Genomic DNA, 25,893 nt, shown 5'->3' on the forward strand with positions numbered 1-25,893 from the left:
AAACTCTGGAGAGCCTGGTGATGCGACTAATTGTTTTGTACTGGAACTTGCCTTCAAAAAGTGCTTCCTTGGACTTATCCACATTTCTTGCATGTTGAACACACGTCCACCACAACAGGAAATAAAAAAAACCTGCAACTGCGTTAATTGCGTTAATTTTTTTTAACGTGTAAATTATTTTAAATTAATCGCATGCATTAACAAACTAATTTTGACAGCGCTAATATATACATATATACATAATAATATATACATAAAATAAGGAGCCATGGTCGACCCAAGCTCAAACTAACTTTGTTGTTGTCTTTATGAACAGCCACAAAACTAAGAAAAAGAGCAGAGTCTACCCTGTGCCCCATCGTTGTTTACAAGGCCATCTAAAGCATAAGCTGCGTGTCCCTATTTGAAATAATGAACTTGAGCTGATAATAATAACATGGGTTCGATTATTGAAGTGTTTCTGACATCCAATCCTTTCAGAAATGGACAAACGCGAGAGTGAAGCACAAAAAAACAAAGGAGCAAATGATTCTTTCAGCAATCTAAAATATAAACAAACTGCCATGTTTAACTATTATCGTCACCGTTTGAACTATTATGAACTGGGAATGAAAGTATTACTTTCTAGCAAAGGTTACATGTGCTGCTAAAGATTAAAGATACAGATGAGAAGTTTGCACTGACTGTGGGCTACGATGTGTGTTTTGTTTTTGAAGCCAAATAAAGACTAAATGTTGGCTGTGTGTAGTTTTTCTGTAAATGGTAACACACTGGAGACTGTAGAGCAGGGGTGTTCAAACTCAGTCCAGGAGGGTCGGCGTCCTGCATATTTAAGTTCCAACCACAATTAAATGCACCTGAACCAGCTAATCAAGCTCTTTCTAGGTATACTATAAACTTCCAGGCAGGTGTGTTGAAGGAAGTTGGCGCTAAACTATGCAGGACACCGGCCCTCCAAACCTGAGTTTGGTCAACCCTGCTGTAGAGGGTCTTCATATACTGTATGTTGCATTGATTCATTTATTTTATATAATTGCACACGTGGCAGCAGGCTATTCATTGATCTGCAGTTGTAATTAAATTATGTTCAAGTTAGTAATAAACATTTATACACAAATATTTATGTGTATAAAGCTTCTTCTTTGTTATAAGGGCTTCTCATATGATATGTGAACGACCCGTACAGCTTTTCTCTGACATTTCCTTGAGCGAAAATGACATTGACTGAAACGTTCTGTCATACCATTTGTACCCTTTTGGTAATGGAAATGCAAGCCTGATAAAGGTGACCCAAATCGTACTGTACAAAATAAACCTGATTTAATGTCAACAAATGAGACTCCTGTTGTGTGATTGAAGCATCCTCATAGTCGTGTACACTATGCAGCTGTGGCGATTCCCGCGGTAATGAATTATGTAGCCCAAAAAGTCTAAAATGTTCAAAATGCTATAAAAACACGGTGTACCACTTACTGCTTTATGAATTTAATCACAAAATTTTTTTTGGAACAGATCTTTTAATCCAAGTTTCTTTGCAAATCCTGTCTTGTGGACTTATATTATCCTGAGACATGATAATATGTGCCCATCAATCAATAACAGTGGGCAACAGCAATGCTACAACACAGTGCAGTGGGTCTCAAAATTGCTGGGATTTGGATGCTATTTTAACATAGAGACTAGAGACATCTCAACATGTTCAGCAGGAAGGAAGCGAAGCGGTGCATAAACCGCAGTCTGTTCTTCCTGTACACAGTCAAAACCAGTGTCAGACTATTAGGCTAAAGATTATTTCAAATCTATATGTCATATTTCATCGTTGAGTCGATCAGTATACAACACATACACTTTATTTGAGGTGAAAAAGAGTAATACCAAATGAAAAACATTAAATGCAAGTAACCTAAATGTTTAATAGTCTACTTTAAATACATTTTGTGAAAATAAAATAGTCAATTGTGGTGCAATAATCATAAGTTGCATCATGGGTTCCATCATCATTCAAAACAATATTAATGTAAAAACATTTTATTTTTAAAAATCTTACCTTAAAACTATTTTTAAGGGAATCTTGCTTGATTTGCATTTTATACACTGTAAAACTCTACAGTAAACTTTTTCATAATGAAATGAGTGTAGTTAACTCAAAATAGACTGAAAGTTTCTTCTACTCATCTGAAAAGAGTTTTGAACTCAGTGTTGAAGGTAATGAGTTAATTAAATACTTCATTACTTCAGCTTTTGAGTATGTTCCCAGTACTCATACATATTAGTTTGTTAACTCAAATGATTTGTAGCAATCTGTTTCCTCAAGCGGTTTGAGTTGTCTTAACTAATTGAGTTTTCCAGTAATTAGTTGGCTTAGTTGGTTAGCTTCATTTATTGGGTTTTACTGTGGTCAAATTGCTTCGTTTACTCAAATGGATTAAGTTACTCATTAGGATTAGTTTTTGAACTTAAATGGTTAGTTGCAATCGGTTTCATTAAATGGTTTGAGTTACATTAACTTTTGTGGTTATTATAGTGTATGTTTATAGACAGCTTTTATATAGCTGTTTAAATGGTTGTATATGGATATTATATTAGGCATTTTGAGATTTGGAGACATTTTACTGTTCTATAAAAAATAAAGATCATTATTACTATAAATATCTCAAACAAAAGTGCTTAATTTTACAAAAAAAAAAAAAAATACAAATGAATAAAACTAAAGTGGTTTGAAGAATAGTGGCAAAGTATAAAGATTTGAAGTGACACTAAATGACTGTATTGGAGGAGTCTAAAAATGCCTGACAGGATTTTTTGATGTATATAAACTATTGTTGCACTAAATTATATTTCACCCGGTATCTTCTGTAACCCATGATAAAAATATATAATTTTGCTGGCTCAGAAAAGTAAATAAATAAATAAAACAGTAAGCATCCCAATGTTGTGTAACATCACAAAAACTGTATTACAAGAATTTTCTCACACTATTATTCATTCAATCATTTTCTTTTTGACTTATTCCCTGTATTAATCAAGCATCGCCACAGCCGAAAGAACCGCCAACTTATCCAGCATATGTTTTATACAGTGGATGCCCTTCTAGCTGCAACCCATCCCTGGGAAACATCCATATACACTCAGTCACACACTACGGACAATTTAGCGTACGCAATTCACCTATACCACATGTCCTTGGGCTGTAGGGGAAACCAGAGCACCCAGAGGAAACTCATGCGAACATGCAAACTCCACACAGAAATGCCAACTGACCCAGCCGAGGCTCAAACCAGCAACCTTCTTGCTGTGAGGCGATCATCCTACCCACTGCGCCAATGTGACGCCCCTCACTATTATATAACAAGAAAAAAAATTATCTTTAAAGTTTCTTATTTCATACTATACTTATTCTTAAAGTCTGTGTAATCCGGACATTGCTAACTTTTTAGTTCATCATGAAGATGTTCAACATGTAGATGAGTTGAATTTTGTTCTTCTCATATCTTTCATTTGCAACAAACAGTAAAAGGGTGTGGCTGAGCACATTTCACCAAATCCATCAAACGGAGAAGGACTGCTTTTCCAGAACGGAAACAAATGTTACATTTTGATTAAAGATTATTTGGATTGGATTATAATGGATTAACTTGCGCTTTGTAATTGTTCACCTTTAGACTAACAATATGTGCTAACAAAAAAAAGACATTGTAATTTAAGATTTCATCCAGACTTTAAAAATGTTTGTTTCTGGCCTCAGGGTCATCCTGTGATACTTGAGTCTGACTCTGTTTTGGTTTTTTAATCTTCCAATCTCTCATTATATTTCAAGCTCATATTCACATAGTGAATTTGTCCATTCTTGCCCAACATGTCTGTGTTGTGTCTCCGAATCCCAATGTTACACAACTTAAAAGCCCACCCACTCTAACCTGTGACAGTTTCTATTCGTCATACAGTATGTGGTTTCAGCAGTGACTTGGCAGAGCTCATGAGGAGAGGGGATCAGAGTGTTTTTGAGACGTCATCATGGTTAAGACGTTTCAGAAATGATTCATGGTATCGTGATGTTGGACCCTCACGCATGTGTGTTTCCAATAGGGAGCATGGTAACGTGATGTACAATCAAAATATGGTTGTGCAATATCTTGTTTAAGCACAGAACATCTCATTATCACCTGAGATCATAATTTAAAGCTGTTTATGTAATGTCTATGTCGGGTTTAAAAATGTAGGTATCAAACATGAGTATTAGGAAATAAACTGTAGGAGGACTTTTTTTTTTTTTTAAAAGAAGGAAAAATATAAAAGGTGGACGACACAAAAACGAGGAAGGTGAGATTCAAAGGAATAAAGAAAGCAGCACAGAGAAAAAGAACAAGTCCAGTCTGGCCTTTTCCTCTTTAGCTGTGCACCCGCCTCTGTTTCATTTCTCCCCACCCATTGCATTCCCCTACAAAAACATCCTCACATCATACCACCTTTCACAGGACGTAACGGTTTCACAAGGTGGGAGACTAACTTCAAGAAAAAAAGTCAAGAGACTAACTACAAAAAGCAGGAAACTTAGAGACTTTCTACAAAGAGCTGCAAATAAAGGTAAAGTTCAAACTTTTTTCCTTACAAGCAAATTAAAAAATGAAGCAACTTAATGGTTTAGAAAGAAATCCTTAAGTATATATTAAGTATATAATTAGGGATTTACACTTTTAACTTAAGTGTGAATGTTTAGTGTTGAATATTTGTAAATAAAGTAATAAAAAGGTAAATAAATCAATGTTATGCTTGATATTAGACAGCTTATTAAAAGAGGTTAAAGGGAGGGGCCTTTGTGTAAAATAGATGCTTTTAAGCTAATATTTTTAGACCTTAATGTTCAAATTTTTTCGATAAAAAAATGTATCATTTTGTGTTTATAAAATATAAACAATAATATATATATATATATATATATATATATATATATATATATATATATATATATATATATATATATATATATATATATATATATAAACTTGAATTACTGTTATGTCGTGTAACATAAAAAAAACAAGTTACATTCCAGTTTAGAGTTTCTTAAAAACCAAAAACGGAACAGTTCAGCACAAATATAAAGCACCATCTTCCTCCCTCGATCAGGCTTTTAAGAGCACAGTTATCACCGTGTAGACAGGAGAAGAACACAATTCTGGAGGAGCCAAGGTGCATGTTAATAATCGTCCGGAGAGCTGCTGAATGATTCAGCGTCAACTAAAAACAGCCATAATTACCGTTAGTCATTTTGCCGGAGCCCACGCACCACCTGGTCACCCACTCAAGTCCTCACCAATCCATGGCGCTCTGTGGCCAGAAGGAAGAAAATACAGCACACAGTAGTGGACTACAGAGCGGAAAATACAGCCAACAGTAGTTTTATCAATCAATGAGGATTTAGTAAAGAGAACAACTTGGAAAATAAGCAAGAGACATTTAAGTAAAAGAGAAATAGAATAGAATAGAATAGAATAGAATAGAATAGAATAGAATAGAATAGAATAGAATAGAATAGAATGGGACCCGGGACCCCTCTCAGGGAGTGGCAGATCACTGGTTTAGCAAAGATAAAAAGTGTCACAACCTGTTGAGACTTGAGGTTTGCTCGGTGATGTGGGTTTCCTTAGAGATGCTGTTATTTTCCGCTATAGCCTCGAGATACCGATTCCTGTATGGGCCTGTCTTAGGGAGGAGTCACTGGGTTTGTGTGCAAATACATAAGCTTCCAGGCTGAATATGTCTTACCAAACAAAACATACTAATTATGCAAACACAGGAAGATGTTAAAGAGACAGATCACTCAGTTATATGGAATTTCTGTCATCAGTGAAGAACACAAAAGAAGATGTTTTGGAGAGTACTATTCACTGATATCCATATTAATGATGTCAATTGCTACTGATTTCCAACATTCTTCTTTTGTGGTTAACAGGAATAAATATAGTTTGAAACCACTTGAGTGTGAGGAAGTTTTCATTTTTTTCATTTTCACTTTAAGAGCACTAACCTAACTCGACCGTGAAGCGTGCTTGATTTGATGTCATTCTTTGTTTTCATTGTTACAGGATGGGCTCCGCTGGTGTGCAGATTGTGTGTGTGGCTCTGGGAATTTTAGGACTCATTGCTACAGTCGTGACCATTGCTATTCCACAATGGAAGACTTCTGCCTTTATTGGTCAGAACATCATCACTGCACAGGTAAACAATTACTGCAGTTTCAAAGAATTAAGTTATTATTATTATTAAAATGATTATTCTAAACCAGTAACATTGTTAACTAGTTAATTAGGTCTCATCAAGCACCAAGAATGGTGTACTTGTATGATATTGTCTAACTCTCATGAAGAAAAAACCGTATGGAAAAACAAACTTGTCATTTTCAACATAAATAGTTTGACCTAGCATTAGCTAAAACCATTTTTAAAAATTAAAATAAATTTAAAAAATATCAGTTCTATAAAGTAAAAAATACAATTAAATGTAATTAATTAAGAAAAACTACAATGAGAAATTTTGTCAACCGAACAAGTTTAAGAGTAAAAATTAAATAATAAGTAAAAGATGAATAAAAAAAAAAATCACAAAAATGATTAAAGGTACAGTAGGACTATTTTAAAAGTAAAAGCTATTTCAAAAGATTAATAAATTCTACAGAATAATACTAAAACAACTCAAAACACTGGGCGAAGCAGTAGTCCAGTAGGTAGTGCTGTGGCCTCACGTTTGCATGTTCTCCCTGAATATTAAAATGAATGAATGAATGAATGAATGAATGAATGAATGAATGAATGAACTCAAAACACTAAAAACTTACAAATAAGTAATAATAGCATTTTAATACATAGTAAAGTTTGAGGGGGGGGGGTTCTCCACACCCCCACCAGTGTGCAGCATCCACTTGGATGATGTGATGGCAGCCACAGGACAGCGACGCCAGTGCGCTCACCTCATACCAGCTATTGGAGGAGTGGAGAGACAGTGATAGAGCCAATTCATTGGATAGGATGATAGGGAGGCCATGATCGTAAGGGCCGATAGAGGGACTTTGGCCAGGACACCGGGGTTACACCCCGAAAGACGGCGCCCACGGACAGTGTAGTGTCCCCTTCACTTTTACTGGGGCATTAGGACACAGACCACAGGTTGAGCGCCCCCTGCTGGCCTCACTAACACCACTTCCAACAGCAACCTAGTTTTCCCATGTGGACTCCCATACAGGTTCTGACCAGGCTCAGCCCTGCTTAGCTTCAGCGGGTAACCGGTCTTGGGCTGCAGGGTGATATGGCTGTGGCTTTACAGTTGATCCTTGTGTCTGGTTGGTAATAGCACAATACTAGCTAGCATGAATGAACATGATTCTATCAAATTAGCATGTTATTAGCATGTTGTTAGCATGTTTCTAGCATAAATAAGCATGTTGCTAGCATGTTTCTAATAGCATGTTGTTATTATGGTTTCAACATGAACTAGCATGTTTCTAACACAAATAAGCATGGTGTTAGTATAATTCCAATATGAATTAACATGTACTAGCATTATTCTAACATGAATTAGCATGTTACTAGCATGTTTCTAAAATGAATTAGCATGTTGCTACCATATTTTTAGTAGGCATTGGACAATAACCATTTTCATTTAATTTATTTAGCCTGTAATGTTCACTGCTCCAAAATATTACAAATGTTTCTTAAAATTAAATTTGTGTTCAATTGAGGAAAAAGATTTTATTTTTTACCCAGACATTTGAAAAGACCATATATTAGAGCAGTAACGTTAATCCCGTGATATTTTTATCCAAGGTTATCATACTGTCAGAATCCTGTGATGGCCTATGCTTAGTTTCTAACATGAATTAGCATGTTGTTAGCATGTTTCTAACATTAATTAACATGACTCCAACATACAAAAATATACACTATTATAAATAACATAAAAGTAGTAATTATTGTTATTACTATTATTCAATTTCACAATTTGTTAACTTCCCAATTTAACGTTACCATCACTGAGCTGTTTTTTCTTTCCTTCTTGCCTCGCCTCAGGTCTCGGAGGAGGGTCTGTGGATGCAGTGTGTGGTTCAGAGCACCGGTCAGCAGCAGTGTAAAAGCTACGACTCGTTGCTCATCCTGAGCTCAGACCTGCAGGCGGCTCGAGCCATGACCATCATAAGCTGCATGCTGAGCGTCCTGTCCCTGCTCATCCTGTGCGGCGGTGCAGACTTCACCACCTGCATCGAAAACGAAGACGTCAAGCCCAAAGTGACCCTGGTGTCCGCCATCGGCCTGATCCTGGCGGGCCTGCTGGTCATCATCCCAGTCAGCTGGGCCGCCAACAACGTCGTGCGCGACTTTAACAACCCGATGGTTCCTGAGGCACAAAAGAGGGAGCTGGGTCCTTGTATTTACATAGGCTGGGCTTCAGGAGTGCTGCTCATACTGGCCGGGGGTCTGCTGTGCTGCTTCAGCAGGCCTCGTTCCAGCGGATCCAGCGGAGCCGCCAAATACTACAGCAACAGCGCCTCAGCGCCCAGCAAAAATTATGTGTAAATAAATGCAAAAGATGAGCATTTAAGATCATTCTAGGTATAGTACGTACTAGATAACCCGTCTAAGGTAGCGAATAAGTCTGTAGTTTGTAGGAAAATCGCCCTCATACGACTTAACCGTGGTTTATTTACAGTAGCCTATATTAATCATGTTTTATTTAAGCAAAATTTTTACAAATGCTGTGTTAAGTTGTGTGTTGTAAAAGGTTACCACATGAATTTGTTTTGGGTTTGTTTTGTTTTATGTGATATTTTGTTTCTGGCAAAACCATGGTTAATTTTGGTGAGAGTGGAACTGGAAAAGGTCAAAATGGAGAAAGATGTAAATATTACTTGTTTGGAGTCTCTGAACTGTCCTACAAATACTGTCTTTAAGCATTTTAATAATCAGTTTTATATCTTTTTTTATGATAATTTACTACTGCCTTTTCTTAGAGCTGCTAATAAACACAACTTCAGGGATGGGACAGAGCTTGTGTCCAAAATACTTTCATTCAGGTCACTGTATAACACATGTGTGCCAGTCCTTATTATTTTCAAAACCATGACTGCACTCATTTCTTTTGAGTATTAATGTTGCATAACAGCTACTACTAGACTGTGTTTCAGATGTATTCCTACTAGCGTTTACTCAGTGTGTAATCAGTTTACTTTTGGGGTTTTTAATGAGACCATTTTACTTTATTATGTAATAGACAATGTTGTCTTTAAAAAATGTATGTTGTAAGACCAGACTAAGGAGTTTAAGTCACTGGTACTTTTCAAAAACATATTTAGGATATGGGAAATACTGTATCATTTTGTTTTTAATACTGTATAATTTCGTGCTTTCTTTGTGCATTAGGTCATAATCATTTCCACTGTCTGCCTGTTCAATAAAACCGACTGATTCAGACATTTGTATGTGCGATCAATTGTTGACACATGAATAAAGCTTTGATAAAATAACACTTTATTTTAAGTCCTATAAAACATATTAAAATGGGCTCCAAATAAAACATCACATAAAAAAAGTTAAATCCCTGAAGAACAATATTTGGTGTGCAAAGGACAGCAAAATGACATCCGAGAAAATCTTTCACATGAATCTAGAAATCTTGCACCTTTTACGTTTTCATTATTCGCACATCTTGCTCATGTCCATTTGCATTTTTAAAATTCATATTTTCAATTCATCTGGGGTCTGTCTTCATCTACTTGCTCTCCAGGTCATTCACTCGCTTGGTCAAATCCTCCACCATCTCCTTCAGCTTCTTCACCTCATTCTGCAAGGCCTGAACATCCTGTACGAGACATAGAAAGGAAGGCAGCATGAGTTTAATAGTAGCAGAAGTTCAGTTTGCCGTGTTTGGGGTTGAATAAATCACATCAGGACACTTACCCCACTGTCTGACTGTCGGTTGCATGAGGATGATGATGTGGTGGACATCAAGCTCTTGATGACTTTGAACTCTTTGTTCTTGGTTGTAGCCACAAAACCGTCTTTCAAGGAGATCAGGATTGGTTCGCCATCTTTGCCTGCAAACCAATCATCCGCCTCCACTGATGGCTCTGGACCCACCGTGTTGGGGTAAAGGTCTTCTTGAAACAAGTCAGACTAAAGCAAGCAAAAGATAATGCTGGATTCAGACCACAGGTCAACAACAGTGTGACATTAATACACAGCCATTCAAGAGTTTGGGGTAGGTTAAATGTTTTCTCAACTGTAGTCTCTTACGCTCACCATGATAGCATTAATTTAACCAAAATATAGTAAAAACTAATATGAAATATAATTTTAAATACCTTTCTTCTATAAATAAATTTCAAACGTAGTTTACTCAGCAAAACTGACTTTTACTGCAGCTGTTACTACAGTATTTAATGTCAAATGATCCCCCAAAATCATCCCAGGGGTTCATTAATTGACAGTTTTCAAATAAAAACCTGATAAAAACTAAAAGCATATTGCACTGTGGTTGTTTATTTACACAAAAAAACTATTTTAATGTTTCAACAATACCATTATTGTTTACTGTGTAAAGTGTTTTTTTTGAGAAAGCTGTGACGTGTATATATATATATATATATATATATATATATATATATATATATATACACACACACACACACGCACACACACACACACACACACACAAAACAATTCTGTTCTTGAATCTGATTGGCTGACAGCAGTGCGATATTCTGTTTAGATTGCAACTTTAAAGTTTAAACTATGAAATTTTGAAGCATCTGATTCAGTGCATCAACCGCCATCAGCCTGTCTGAGCAGACCAAATTTCTGACAATTGACGTTCCGGACAGAGACCGCATGATAAGTCCTTAAAAGAAGAAAAACGACATTTTCTTAGTGTAAATTTCAAGCTACAGCTGATCAAATCATTATAAAACATGTAAGTGACACCAAGTCAATCTCTCTCTTTTGTATTTTGTAGTACTGTATTTACACTACAGAAACCGGTGGTGTATGCTCTGCTCTGGCTTTTTCAGGGTTAATTATTGTGAAATCCCGATTGCAACAGAGAAATGCTGGGAAATCTCTGTAGATTGATGGCATTTTAAGATGACATCTAAAAATGTCAGCAATATCACCTGTTTTGTCATTACTTTAGACATTAGAATCACTCAAATACTAGTTTTAAAATTACGTGTGTGAAGTAGCAATGGTTTCTGCAGTTCTGATGTCAGCTGCAGATGTGTGTGGAGGAAGAAAGTAGTTCCCTGTACAAAAAGGGTTTTTGAGAGTCTCTGTGTTTGATTTTTTTTGTATACACGATTATGCCATCGAATTGTTGTATAAACACATAATCACACTTATAGCAGTGCAATATGACTGTATATCGGCACTGGTAGGGGGCACTAAGGCACTCGACCTTCGGCCTCTATATATATATATATATATATATGCATATTACTTGCTAAGTCCACCAAGTCTTGCTAAGTAACCAAAACAAGGTTGTTGCTAGATCGGATACGATTGTGGCTAGGAGTTAACAAGAATTATTTATATTTATAAAATTTTCCATTTATTGTATTTTATTAAAGTCTACCCCCACCCCCACCCTAAACTCAAAAATCGTAGTAACGTAAACAGTTATTATTATTTATGCTATCTATTAAATTAGCCAATAAATTGTATCTTTTAATGCAGAATTTTCTAAGTTGTAATTTTTATGATTCCGTTGTCTTGTAATCATACTCCAATATTCTGATTTACTGTGCAAGAAACAATTGCTACATATTGTTAACAGTTAATAATTATTCATATATCTGTTGAAACTGTGTCAATATCCTCAGCATTTCTTAAATAATAGAAAGTTGAACAGCATTTATTTGAACTAAAAAAATTTTATGATAAATTTTATAAATATCTCTGCTGCCACCTTTGATCAGTTCAACATCAAAAAATCCTTCAACCCCAAAAAATACAAACCTGACTTTTACAAACTTTCAACAACAACTAACCTTCTCCGCCACCATTAAAATAAACTAGTTTCCAGCCACTGTCAGCCTATTTGATGATTTTCACCTAAATTTGATGACCCTCATAATATTCTCAACATGTGAGTGTAAAAAACTGACACACTTATAACTTTGTCCAGATTGACAGGGGCTGATCCTTTCACCCTCATAAAGTGTCATTTTACATGCAATTTGATGTGCACTTTCTCTGATCGTCCTTGTTTTTCGCACCCTAGACACCCAAAAGTCCCGTAACTCATTCTGTACATTCACTAGGGCTTTCCTTACCATAATACACCTAAAACATGGAGGGCACGGAAGTGTTGTCTCTCAATTAACAAATTATCAGGTCAATGGTAAAGAAAGAGCTAAGCTGTTCTCAAACCTTGAGTCCATATTTACCTTACGAGGCACAGTCATCACAACAGGTTCACATTTCCTCTCATGGAGTTTATAGAATCTGAAATAAACGTGACATAGTGTAGAATTAAAAATGCTGAGCTGCATGAAAATCTTTTAGTATGAATTTAAGTGAAATCAAGTATGGATGTATGAACTGACCTTGCAATCTCACACTTGTTGACCTCCAGGCCTCTCTTCGGCATGTATCCCATGCCCTTCTGGCTTTCCTTACTGCTGTACATGGACAGATAGTGGACGTATGGAGCCTCGTCTGTCACCTCAAAGTATCTGATGCTGCTATCGCCCTGCCAGACCATTTACACTAGTTAAAACATGCAACTTCTTAAACTAAAAACACTTAAACAACTTGTGTTCGGTTCTTGCCTTGCCACAGAGGTAGACTATACCCGTGTCAGGGTCAAAGAAGGGTAACAACACTCCACTGCTGGTGTCCAGCTCCTGCAGAGTCAAGGGCTCACCGAAGTTGTTCTGCAACCGCAAACACACTTTTGTGAGTCATTTTTTTGTTGGTAAAACTGAAGAAGAGCGACTCTGATGCTCTGATGCTGTACTCACAGGATCCCACAGAGCCACCTGTCGCTCACTCATGCGGCTGAAACCAGTGGTCAGGATCTTCCCATCAGACACAAACACAGCTCTGACTGGCCTGGAGCCTTCATGAGGCTTGTCCTTCTCCTAAACATACACACACATAATCAAGGCATAATTAGAGTTTTATTTTTTATCTTAACATTGAATTCTTAAAGGGATATTTACCAAAAAGCGTATTTTGAAAAAAATTGGAAAAAAAAGATCAATGAATGTCTATGGGGACCACCAACTATTTGGTTACCAACATTTCACAGGATATTAGGCTCTGTGTTCAGCCAAAAAAGAAGAAAAAAAAATTATACAATGTTTGGAACAAATTGAGGGTGAGCAAATTAAATTTTTGTATGTAGTATCCCTTTAAGTAAATAAAATAATGTATTTGATTAATGCATTTAAAGGGATAGTTCACCCCAAAATGAAAAATTCCTTGCCATTTACTCACACTTATGTGGTTCAAAACTTTTTATGTATTCCTTCCACAAAACAAGATATTCTGAAGAATGTTGGGAAAAAAATATTTCAAATATTAAATATAATTGAAGTCAATGGCTTTTTCCCTAACGTTCTTCAGAACATCTTCCTTTGTGTTCAATAGAAGAAAGACACTTAAATAGGTTTGGAACAAGCGGAGGATGAGAAAATCATAATAGAACATTTATTTCTGGGTAAATTATCCCTTTGGTTAAGTCTTTTAGTGTAGTCATGTTTGCTGAGGTTTGTAGATTTCATGCATGGGAAAAACAGTCATTTAAAAAGTGACTCAGACAATCAGGAATGCTTTCCTTGTATGTTTCACAACAGGTTTAGTAGAAAAAGGCTTGGTATTGAAAATTATTTCAGTGTAACCTGTGATTCATAACATTAAGCAACCCGTGATTACACATTCAAAAATAATTAAATTCAATTAAAAGGAACTTTCAAGTTAATTAGTATAGCTCCCTCTCATGTTTCAACACAAAACTTGCATTAACAATGCAACAAAAACTATACAGACTAGCTAACCTATGATGTACTCAATATGTCAGATGCAATCTGACAGCACAAGACTAGACGTGACTCCAAAATTAATGTGGTGAAGATTAAACAATACAACCGTAAAAAACAATAAACAAAGCACTAAAATAAAGTAGAAATTATATGAAAGTATATAAAATATGTATTCAAACAGTGTGTGAGATTGCTATGTGATTTAACACAATCCTTAAATCGCTAAAGACTTTCTCATTATATAAACAACAACTAAGCTTTTATAACAAGTATAATTATGTATATCGAATAAAATCATATTATAATTATAATTAAAATAACATATTTAAAACTTTGATTGTTTAAATGAATATTATTATTATTATTATTATTATTATAGTTTCCCCAATTTGTTGTTTTCTAAATACAGTACACAGTTTTAAAGCTGCTAACACTTTACAACATGGTCTCATTTGTTATAGTTATCTAATTCATTTATTCATTCATTCATTCATTCATATTCAGCTTAGTCCCTTTATTAATCAGGTCTCCACAGCAGAATGAACCACCAACTTATCTAGCACATGTTTTACTCAGCGGATGCCTCTCCAGCCGCAACCCATCACTGGGAAACATCCACACACATCCATTCATACTCATACTACGGACAATTTTAACCGGAAACCGGAGCACCCAGAGGAAACCCACGCCAACACGGGGAGACCAAGCAAACTCTACACAAAAACGCCAACTGACCCAGCCGAGGCTCTAACCATCGACCTTCTTGCTGTGACCCGACAGCACTACCTGCAGCGAAACCGCGTTGCCAAAATTATGTAATAAATTAGCATAATTATATTAGATAAATATTCCTAAAAGAATTTTATTTTATTAATTTTGTTTAGTAAAAAAATAACTGTTCACTGTTTGTTCACATGATATTTACTAATGTTAAAATATACATCCTTTAATTTTAAAAAGGTTTTAGTTATATTTAATAGACTAAATTGAAAAACGCTTTAGAAGATATGTCCATTGATAATTCATATTAACCAATGAAGTTAACTAATGCTAACAAACGAAATTTTATTGGAAAGCAAAATTGTTATGCCACAGTCACTGGATAATGGGGGAAAATGTTAGCTCTAGGCCCTTTAGCTATTATATGAAACCCCATGTATTTGTTTCTTTTTTGGGCATCATTTACTTAGTTTAGCCTGAATATAGCATTTCTTCACAGCAAAGAGGATAACGCACATAGATAACAGTGCCCTTGCGAGGGTCGATCACTCGTAGTTTCTTGTCCTTGCAGGCGGTGAGGATCTGCGAGCCATTTCTGTTCCAGCAGACGCTGTAGATCAGATCCGTGTGCACAGTGTCAATGCGCACCACTGCTTCTCCACGAGCCACGTTCCAGAGGATCACCACATTATCACAGCCTGCACACAGATCAAACAGTGGAGACAAGATGAAGCAAGACAACAGCAGGAAATGGAGGTGGGAGACAAAAAAAAAGCACGTTGAAGTGTGTGTGTCAGCAGAGGGCGCCATCATTCCATTTCAATCCTAAAAGTGGTTTGTGTATTATACACTTCCATTAATAGTGTATATCGGTGGATATAAATACATGTAAAACTGGATCACAAAATTCCTGTAATATAGGGATATTTTTTGCAATGTTTGTCAAAATTATGATTTTTTTAATGCCAGAAAATCATTAGAATATTACGTAAGAATCATATTCCCTGAAGATTTTTGTATTTCCTTCCTAATTTCCTACCGTGAATGCATCAAAACTTAATATATCCCTTCCTATGAATGTTCAAATGGACAACTTTAAAAGCAATTTTCTCAATATTTAGATTATTTTGAAAGCTCAAAGCCAATTTTTTTTAAATAGTTGGCTCTTGACTTATACTATCCTAACAAACCATACATTAACAAAAGGCTTATTTACTCAGATTTTACATGATGTTGGAATCTCATTTTCAAAATGTCGAGACTTATTACTGGTTTTGTGGTTTCTGATGTGGTTTACCTGCACTCATTAGCACATTGTGGGCAGTAGGGTGCCAGCTGACAAGGCCCACACGTTTCGAGTGCCCTTCCAGCTTCACAACTGGGTCCCTCAGTGGCGTTACGAGGCCTCCCTCTGGAATCTCCCAGATCTATAATATATCAACAATGACCCTCTGTTAGATCAGGCAGTATGACCAATATCCACATTCAAACATGCATTAGTGTTGGTTGGACACTCAGGTAAAGGTCTATTCACAGCATGGATGATAACTAGAACTACAAACACATCATTATCGTGTTTTTAATCATTTTTATTCTTTGTTTTTATTTACTTATACTCTCTTTTATTGCTGTTTATGTAAAGCACTTTGAATTGCCATTGTGTATAAAACGTGCTATATAAATAAACTTGACTTGCTTTGCCATTATGAAAAATGTAAATATTAATTATCATATTGATAGTAAATAATAAACGTACATGTAAAACATGTATTACTCTTAGGTGGTGTTAATTTCATAGATAATTTCCTAGCTTTTTTTTTTGTGGCCTTAAAAAGAAAAGCAGTTTGTTTTTAATTAACAAATTTTTAACAAAATAAAATATTTTTCATAAAATCTGTTTATTATTTGTTAACACTATATTTGAATGTACACACTAACAACGAACCATTAACTAAGTCTATTAGCTTGATAATATATTAATTAGCTCAGCAACGTGCTCAGCATAACTGAGTACAGCCTGTTTTGAAAATGAATATTTTTATCCCTTTCTCAGTGAATATGGGTGATATATATTGGTGCATTTAAACAAAACAGATTTATTAAACAGATATATTTATTCAAATAATAATTTAGTCACCAAACATATTTAGAAACTGAAAGATATTATTTTCATAAAAAATTTAATTAAATTCATAAAAAATATTGCAAAAAAAATAACAAACTACAACATTTCAACAATTTTTTGTTTTTTTTTTAGTTTTGGTATTTTTCTAAATGTTATTTTAATGTTTTTCCCTAACAAATAAATTTGGGCTACGTATATGCACAAATAAAGTAATGTAAAGCATCCTATAAAAAAAATACTCATTTAAATCAGAGATTTGTGGGGGGGTCTACTCATACATGCTGAGCACTGTAGGTATTGGATAGGACTAGGGATGTAGAATAAGATCACACTTTATAAGTACTAAAACACAGTTAATATCTTATTAATAGACCGGTTATTAGCTAGAAGTTAATAGTGTGAATTGTGACAAACTAATGCATTACCATTATTTTTTAATAGTAAAAAATTGCTATATAAAATACAGTGTTAAATAAGCTAGTGCTTCCAAATTGTTGCTCTTTTGTTGGTTCGATTGCTTCAACAAGTTGGTTTGAATAAAAATGGCTGCTAAATTAATATAATTAAATTGAAATGAAACTGAATAGGATCCATTCTCGACAAGCAGATTTTATTCTAAACGTTCCACTTTTAGACTGTAAAACAACTTTGAACATTTGTTGTCTCTTATAACCAGCATTACTGTACAATAACAAGCCTATTCTTGAGCTTTATTTACACACCATTTTATCAATTTTATTTATTTATTTTTTTTCATACTTAATGTGTTTGTTGATACTTATGACAAGTAAATGTAACTGGCAATGGTCTAAAAATATGAATCATTTAGCATATTTTAATTGTTTTGGTACACACATGTAAAGCTATACATGTATTGGAATAACCAAAAATACATTGTGTGGTTGACGACAAAAATCATTAAAATATTATGTAATAATCAGAAGATATGTTGTGGATTTCCTACCATAAATCATTAAAACTTAATTTCTGAGTTGTCAAGTGCATAAGCACTTTATTTAGACAAATTTAAAGGGGATTTTTTCATTATTCTCAAATTTCAGATTTTCAAATATTTGTATGTCATCTAAATACAATCCTATCATATCAAACCAAACATCAATGGAAAGCTTATTTAATAGGTGGTTGTATTTTATAAGAAAAAATTTAAAAATGGACCCTTTCTGTCTGGTTTTGTGGTCTCTGGTCACAAATGTCATGTGACCAAACCATGAAGTCCTTGTCACTCACCATGACACTACAGTCTTCAGAGCCGCTGGCAATGATGTTGTCATTATGTGGGCAAAACTCAATGTCCAGCACGGGTCCAGTATGTCCACAGACAGTGGGTTGGGACATGTCAATACGACCCGTCTAAAACACAAAACAAAGGGTTACAGAGGAAAGCAAAGGAATGTAGAATATGAAAGCTGTATTGCTGACAAACAGAGCAGAAAGAGCACGAGAGATCTCAGACAGATGAGAAGGCTGTGTCAGCTGATCTCAATTTTATAGCTATGCCTTCAATTACGCCTAATAACTACCAACCCGTTTAGAGAGGACAGCACCATGCAGGAGTTTCTGGAGAGCACATTTACTCTTATTGTTAGATCTTAGAGGTCTGTGCAAGTCAATGTAGAGGAATGGTTTATGATTTATTACTCCCACACAGGGGATGCACTAATTTAAAAACTAGAAAATTGACTGAAATCCATGTTAAGCAAATACTGAAAACTCCTTTTATGTTACTTGAAATAATGCTGAAATGTAATCATGAAAAACACTAGAAGAAACTCTCTTTTCTGAATTTTTTACGTTATCAAAATAAAAGGTTAAAACTTAAAAAAGAAATAATGGTCAAAAATGACTGCATATGACTGGTAATATGATTTCATCAGGAGGGAATGCTAGCACCCAAATAAATTCTTCTGACAGTGACCTTTTTAAGATACAAACCTTAAATTGTATCCACTACTTAATTGAATTAATTTCTTTAATTTAATTTCTTTATATATGCACACACACACACACACACACACACATATATATATATATATATATATATATATATATATATATATATATATATATATATATGTATGTATGTATGTATACACACATATATATATATATATATATATATATATATATATATATATATATATATATACATACACAGTGGAAGTCAGAATTATTAGCTCCCCTTTTCATTTTTTTTATTTTTAAATATTTTCCTAATGATGTCTAAATGAGCAAGGAAATGTTCACAGTATGTCTAAATGTCTGATAATATTTTTTCTTCTGGAGAAAGTCTTATTTGTTTTATTTCGGCTAGAATAAAAGCAGTTTTTAATTTTAAATATCCATTTTAAGATCAATGTTATTAGCCCATTTAAGCTACATTTTTGGTGGCAAATAGTTTACTATTAGTTTGTTTGATCATACCAACTTTGCTTTTGCCTTACAGCAATTTTATGTAAAGAATTCTAATGTTGTGTATATGTATCTATTTTATTTCATTTTCTGTAAAGCCTCGCATGGACAGGTGTTGAGAATTAGCAAGTCTGCTTAAACACTTGAACAAATGCATTTGGTTGTCCAGTGTAATTGTGATGTCCATGTCAAACAAACAAATAAATAAATAAATAAATATTACTAAATAAATTATAATAAAAAAACATCAAACGACATTCGAATTCAATGACTATCTAGTGACAAATATTTTAATTACAACACCTTTTTTTTTTCAAAGAGTCAAAATCCTGTCTACATTAACATATAATGAAAACAAAACATTAATTACAGATTAAATTACCGCCTTTATCATTTAAAGGGATTGCTCACCTAAAAATGAAAGTTCTGTCATCAATAACTCATCCTTCACTTGTTCAAAACATGTTTGAAATTCTTACTTCTGTCAAACGCAAAGGAAGATATTCTGAAGAATGTTGGAAAGCAGCAGCCATTGACTTCCATTAGTGTATTTATCTATGAATGTCCATGGCTGCTGGTTTCCATCACTCTTCAGAATATCTTCCTTTGTGTTCAATAGAAGAAAGAAATTCATAAAGGTTTATAACAACTTGAGTGTGAGTTAATGATGATGAAATTTAAATTTTAGGGTAAACTATCCCTTTAATCGAAAAACAAAAAGGAAAAGGATGTGCATTTTCTGCACAATGCTGCCTTTAATGCCACATGTGAACTCTGCAAGTTTGTGTAAAACCAGATGATGGCATTACGAGTCTCAAAAACTAGGCTTTCAAAACTTCCTCAAGCCACCCAAAACGAAATGAAAGGCCTTGACTCGAATTCTCGTGTTCATTGGGAAAACAATGGCAGCCATTGAGTTTAAGACGCACAGCAGATTGAACATGACAGAACTCCCATTCACTCGCCAGCGTAAAACTCACAAGTGCAGAAAGAGCGAACTATGAAAACAGATGAGCAGAGATGATGCACCGAGAAGATGAAACAAAACAATTGATGAAAAGAGGAAGACAGAAAACTTTCCATGCTGCAAATTATTTTGTAGCTATAATGCTTAACGAAGTGCAAACTACACATTCAAATTTAGTTTGATCACGATGAAGAAAGCGGGCACATCAAGATGAAGTTTAAGTGGCAGCTGTCCTTTTCTCACAGTTTTTGTCACTCACTCAATCTGCAAGCTGTCACCACATCCTGTGCAGCGCTGACAGCAACGCACTCCAAATATGGCAAAAACAAGATGCAAGAGAGCATAAAGAGAAGAGATGCTCGATCTGGTGACACGTACATACGAAACCCAACCTTGAACTTCCTTATTTAGACAAAAACTGCATGACACGTCTAGTGTTCAAAATGTAAAGACTATAGCAGAACATTTCCATCAGCTAATCGATTAAAAGTGCAAACAGGCCTAAAACTACTAACCTAAACTTTACTCTTTTAATATTTTAATAAAATACTGTCTTTGTTATTTGACTTTGGCTTTAAAAAGAGGTTAGATAGCTGAAGTTTTATGAGTCTGACTTGCTATCTGGATGCACCTTGCTCAGGGGCAGGACAATGAAGGCTCCTCCACCGCTGGCATCCACAATCATGGACACAAATTTGGGGTTGACGGAGCAGAAGTTGCTGTCCCAGGTCATCTGGGAGATCCTGATGTCATCGTAGCACTGGTCCGCCTTCACCGCCTGGCCAAAGACATGGCGAAACTTACTGGACCTGACCACCTTCCTAGACATGATGACCTGAGGAAAGACAGACAACAGGGATAGATGACCTCCCATCAGCAAACTAATGAAATGCACACACCATTTACTCAAATGTTTAGACATTTTAGGATTTGCTTTGTTCTGTTGTAAATAAAAGTAGCCATTGACGTCCATAGTGTTTCTTACACTGTTAAAGACTTTTGTAAATGACGCAGTATTTCACTCTAATATGAATTGTATTTTCCTGTAGGATTCCCAGTATTGGGTTGCGGCTGGGAGGGCATCCACTGCATAAACCATATGTTAGATAAATTGGTGGTTCATTCTGCTGTGGCGACCCCAGATTAATAAAGGGACTAAGCCGAAAAGAAAATGAATGAATGAATGAATGATTTTACAGTAGGACAGTTATGCAGTATGTTACTGTATTTTAAAGTTGCATTGTGAAAATGACTATATTTTGCAGTTAAGATAAATCTCAACACTGCAAATACATATACTAAATGTTGTTGTAAGTATAAATACTTGATTTTTGCTGTAGTAGATTCTACAGGAAATTGTTAACAGTGTACTATGGATGTTGGAGGATAAAACTTGGAAGCATTCTTCAAAACATCTTTTGCTTTCAGTAGAATGAGGAAACTCAGTTTAGATCAAGTGTATGGTGAGTAAATGGTGACAGAACTTTCATTCTTGTTGATGAACTATTTATTTAAACATAAGTAATGAATGAAGAAATATACACAATATGTGTTACATCATTATTTTCAAACAATAAAGCATGGCACCATAGATTATGGGTTCAATTTCCAGGGACATTCAATGAAACATACGTTGCAACCAGTGGTGTAGTAGGGGCCATACGCACGTATACTCTGTATGCCTACTTTTTTCCACGAGCTGTTTGGGTATTATGACTTCTGATGATCAATAATTGCGTATACCCTCGATAAACTCACTTGTTTTGCTGATTAAACCCCCTAATTTGTGTGTTTTCGCATCTCCTTTAACTGTATACCATTTTTTTTAAACTTGCATCTTAATTTGTTGCAAATTGTGCATTTGGAAAAAATATACATGAGTATATGCTAGTATTTGGGTTCTACCACAGCTTAATATGCTCAGCCAATCTCCGGGTCTGCTGGGGGCACTATTAGCTAAGCATAAATCATTTAGCAGGATTAGACTATTAGCATCTCGCTTAAAATGAACAAATTTGTTTAAATATTTTTCCTTTTTAAATTGTCATCATTTACTCAACCTTTACTTGTTCCAAACTGGTTTGTCTTTTTTTCTTCTGTTGAACACAAAAAAAGAAATACTTTGAAGAAAGCTGGAATCATGTAACTATTTACTTCTCTATTTGTTTTTTTACTTCTATGGAAGTCATTAGTTACAGGTAACTTATGTTAAATATATTGCTAATGAAACAAAAAAACGTTGACTTTCATTGTTTCTTTACCTACTTTTAAAATTTTGGTTGGGTGGGTAATAGTACACCACCTTTTTTAGGACTACACCACTGTTTGCAACATAAGCTGTCAAATGCACACGTGTAAATATAGATAGATAGTAGACATTTCCACTCAATTCGATTGTCTCAAGTTTCTTTTTTGAAATGTGCATCTCAATACAATCAGTATGATCCATTGATTTGAAGCTGTTTAGTTCTTTGTGATTTGTGGTAAAACTAGCTGACTGTAATTCCTGGATTTGATGGCAATCTAAAGAAACTCTGCTGTGGTTTATGTGTTCACACCCAAGCTTCATACTTTCTTAAATCCACTCACAATTTGATTTTTAATTCCCTTAAATGAACTGTTACAGATGCTTCGGACAGAAACTGAATGCACAAGAGATTTGAAGTGTTCTTCATCTTTCTATCTTTAAAACTGAATTTAGGCAATATGCACTAAGAAAGAGGAAGGAAGGCGGAAACTAGCATGAAGTGACAGAGAAGGAAATGCTCGGCCTCTACTTCTCCAAGTCTGATGCCACGTTGTTTGCAGGTTTTAGTAATAAAGCATTTTACTGCATAACCCTCTTACACTGTAAAAATATGTAATGATAAATATTTTTATGTTGCTTTAACTTAAGTTAATCAAGTTTCAACTACATTTTTTTAAGCTATACAAAGTTTATATTGATTCAACAAAAAATACATAAGACCGCAAAAATGTTTTTACAGTCTATTATTTATTTATTTTTAATTCTTTCTCAATGCTATACCAAATACAGTCTTGTGCATATGCTGACTTTTGTGACTACAAATGTGTATTCATTTGCAGTCAGATCACCACATTCAGTCAAACACACTGTAAATGACAAAATAAGAAAACTGAGCATTATGCAAAGAAAGCATCATAGCTGGAGTAAATGCGGGAGTGCAGGAGATGTTCAGTTACACCACATCCTTCCACACAAACATGGAAACCACTGAGTTATTTCTATCAAAGATTGTCAGAATTGTTTCATTGTGATCATTAACATTTATTTGCACCCGGTTAACTTACCACGGCAGTTATTATATCCAAATACACTCATACACTCTATAATACTGCATGACTTCTTAATTTTTGCTTCCAAACACAATGGTAAAATGAGTGACTGTCAACACTGGTCAGCCAACCGTTCAGTTTCCTTCATCCATTTTTGTGTCTATGATGCTGTCATTCAGCCTAACTTTATAGTGTTCACCGGATGAAAAGCTATGCAAGTTTAAAACAAGTACATTAAAGCAATTTAATGTAGAATAGGTTTAACTAATCCTTCACAATTAACTCTGGTAGGATGAAATATATTTGTGTTTTGTTTTAGCTCCTCCAATCTACTTTTAGACAAACTGAGCAAACTGAATATAGTTTTCATGTCTATATGTATACTGTATGAATGAAGTGAGTTCATTACTTTATCAGCCATTTCATATTTAGTTCTCTTACTTAACTTCCTTAAATACTCAACTGTGCCTCGCCACAGTTAAAAAACTAGCTAACAAATCAATAAAATCAACCAACCAATTACAATCCAATTAATTCATTAGGAACGATTGACAGATTAGCATAGTTTAAAAAGCTAGCTACTCATCTCAACAGCATTTAGGCGTTGTGGAGGCATTTAGGCGCGCCCAAAACGCTACCTTGCCAGCTTACTAGGTTTTGAGACGCCGCCAAAGATGCTAAGTTTTGCACGGTTTCCAATAACGGCGGACACAGAAACATAGATTATACCGGGATGGGGGACTGTACCTGAGAACTGTGGCTGGAAAGGGACTGGCTCCTGAGGCGAGAGGATGAAGCGCCGAACTCTTGACAGATGGAGAGAAGTGGGTGAATGCCAGCGGTTGTGGCTGGAGCTCGATCTAAATCATGGAGGAAGTGAGAGTTTTAGATGTAGATGAGGATGGGAGGTGTCCTCGCTTTATGTTTCCTTTTAAAGTGATTTACGTGTATGAAACTGCACATCCCTTTATCTTGGTGACTTGTCAGCAACACAAACGTGTCGCGCGCGGGCGGTTTTGTCGACTCGTTTATCTCGTTATCGCTCTTACGCTTTTATTTGCAACAATAGATAACAGTAAGTAGTTAATTGCAAAATTACAGTAAATAACTTTACTCAAGAAAGCACCATGGCGACCATTTCTGCATTTAGGCTTATTATTGCATCATGTGGATCAACATTTTTTCTTTAATTGGCAAAACCAATTTAAAAATAATAATAAAATAAGTTCAGCAAAAATACATTAAAAGTACGTAGATTTTTATTTAGAAAAAAGTGTTTTGTTACAATTAAAAATTGTTATATCCATTATTCGCCTATTTATACTTTAAGACACTATAATGATGCAATTTAAAGGGTCAGTTCAACCAAACAATTCCTCACCACTTATTCATTTTCCTTCAGCTTAGTCCCTTTATTCCTCAGGGGTCACCACAGCGGAATGAACTGCCAACTTATCCAGCATATGTTTTACACAGCGGATGTCCTTCCAGCTGGGGAACCCCATACACACTCATTCACATTCTACAGTCAATTTAGTTTATCCAACTCATCACGTCTTTGGACTGTGGGGGAAACCGGAGCACCCGGAGGAAACCCACGTCAATTCGGGGAGAACATGCAAATGTAACCCTGTGGGTCCTACAGTGCCCAACCCGCTCTGAGTTGGGATTGAACCGGCGATACTTTGCATGGGAGTCGGTTGCTCTAACAAGGAGGCTAAAGACCATTGCCTGTAGCATCTGTCACTAGAGCATCTTTGGAGGTCAGAGGAGTAAGGTTTACCTGCACAGCATTTCACTAGCAGGCCTCAGCCACACAAACTCCACATAGAAATGCCAAGTGGCTCAGCCAGGACTCGAACCAGCGACCTTCCTGCTGTGAGGCGACAGTGCTAACCAATGAAACACTATGTCACCCTCCTCACCATTTACTTGGTGCTAAACTTTTGAATTTATGCCAACCAAGATATTCTGAAGAATGTTGGGGGGAAAGCAGCTAACATTCATAGTAGGTACAAAAGATACTATTGAAGTCAATGATTCTTCAGTATATCTTCCTTTGTATTTTTGTGTTCTTAACAGAATTAAGAAACTCCAACATTTTTCTTTTTCTTTTTTTGCTGGGTTGGGGGGCAACTTTCTATTTAATATGGCAAATATAAAACATTCATTTCTTTTCAGCTTAGTCCCTTTATTAATCAGGGGTCGCCACAGCAGAATGAACTGTCATCTTATCCAGTATATGTTGTTTTTACGCAGTGGATGCCTTTCCAGCTGCAACCCATCACTGGGAAACACCCATACACGCTCATTCACACTCATACA

The 25,893-nt window shown here is 35.3% G+C and overlaps 2 protein-coding genes across 3 annotated transcripts; one reads left to right on the top strand and one right to left on the bottom strand.

The window, feature by feature from the left end:
• Positions 1–4,471: 4,471 nt before the first annotated feature.
• cldni (claudin i) lies at positions 4,472–9,514 on the top strand. Its single transcript, NM_131768.2, has 3 exons — positions 4,472–4,584; positions 6,087–6,219; positions 8,064–9,514. The coding sequence occupies exons 2-3, from the start codon at positions 6,088–6,090 to the stop codon at positions 8,565–8,567; spliced, it is 636 nt and encodes a 211-aa protein (NP_571843.1). The 5' UTR covers positions 4,472–4,584; position 6,087; the 3' UTR covers positions 8,568–9,514.
• On the bottom strand, positions 9,496–25,628 carry coro1a (coronin, actin binding protein, 1A). 2 transcript variants are annotated; one of them, XM_073934143.1, is made up of 11 exons: positions 25,017–25,628; positions 20,903–21,398; positions 18,123–18,245; positions 16,047–16,176; positions 15,266–15,447; positions 13,007–13,126; positions 12,815–12,919; positions 12,590–12,735; positions 12,431–12,488; positions 9,948–10,163; positions 9,496–9,849 (listed from the first exon to the last, which is right to left on the bottom strand). In XM_073934143.1, the coding sequence occupies exons 2-11, from the start codon at positions 21,242–21,244 to the stop codon at positions 9,760–9,762; spliced, it is 1,512 nt and encodes a 503-aa protein (XP_073790244.1). In that variant the 5' UTR covers positions 21,245–21,398; positions 25,017–25,628; the 3' UTR covers positions 9,496–9,759.
• Positions 25,629–25,893: the final 265 nt, after the last annotated feature.

Source organism: Danio rerio, chromosome 3 (assembly GCF_049306965.1).
Source record: "Danio rerio strain Tuebingen ecotype United States chromosome 3, GRCz12tu, whole genome shotgun sequence".
Taxonomy (NCBI): Eukaryota; Metazoa; Chordata; class Actinopteri; order Cypriniformes; family Danionidae; genus Danio; species Danio rerio.

Excerpts from the sequence above, each read along its gene's own strand:
- coro1a (XM_073934143.1), bottom strand. The coding sequence starts at position 21,244 with ATGGACGTCAATGGCTACTTTTATTTACAACAGAACAAAGCAAATCCT. Across the intron at positions 15,448-16,046 it reads CAATGTGCTAATGAGTGCAG|GCTGTGATAATGTGGTGATC; the intron begins GTAAACCACATC and ends ATCTGTGTGCAG. Across the intron at positions 13,127-15,265 it reads GCAAGGGCACTGTTATCTAT|GAGAAGGACAAGCCTCATGA; the intron begins GTGCGTTATCCT and ends GTGTATGTTTAG.
- cldni (NM_131768.2), top strand. The coding sequence starts at position 6,088 with ATGGGCTCCGCTGGTGTGCAGATTGTGTGTGTGGCTCTGGGAATTTTA. Across the intron at positions 6,220-8,063 it reads AGAACATCATCACTGCACAG|GTCTCGGAGGAGGGTCTGTG; the intron begins GTAAACAATTAC and ends GCCTCGCCTCAG.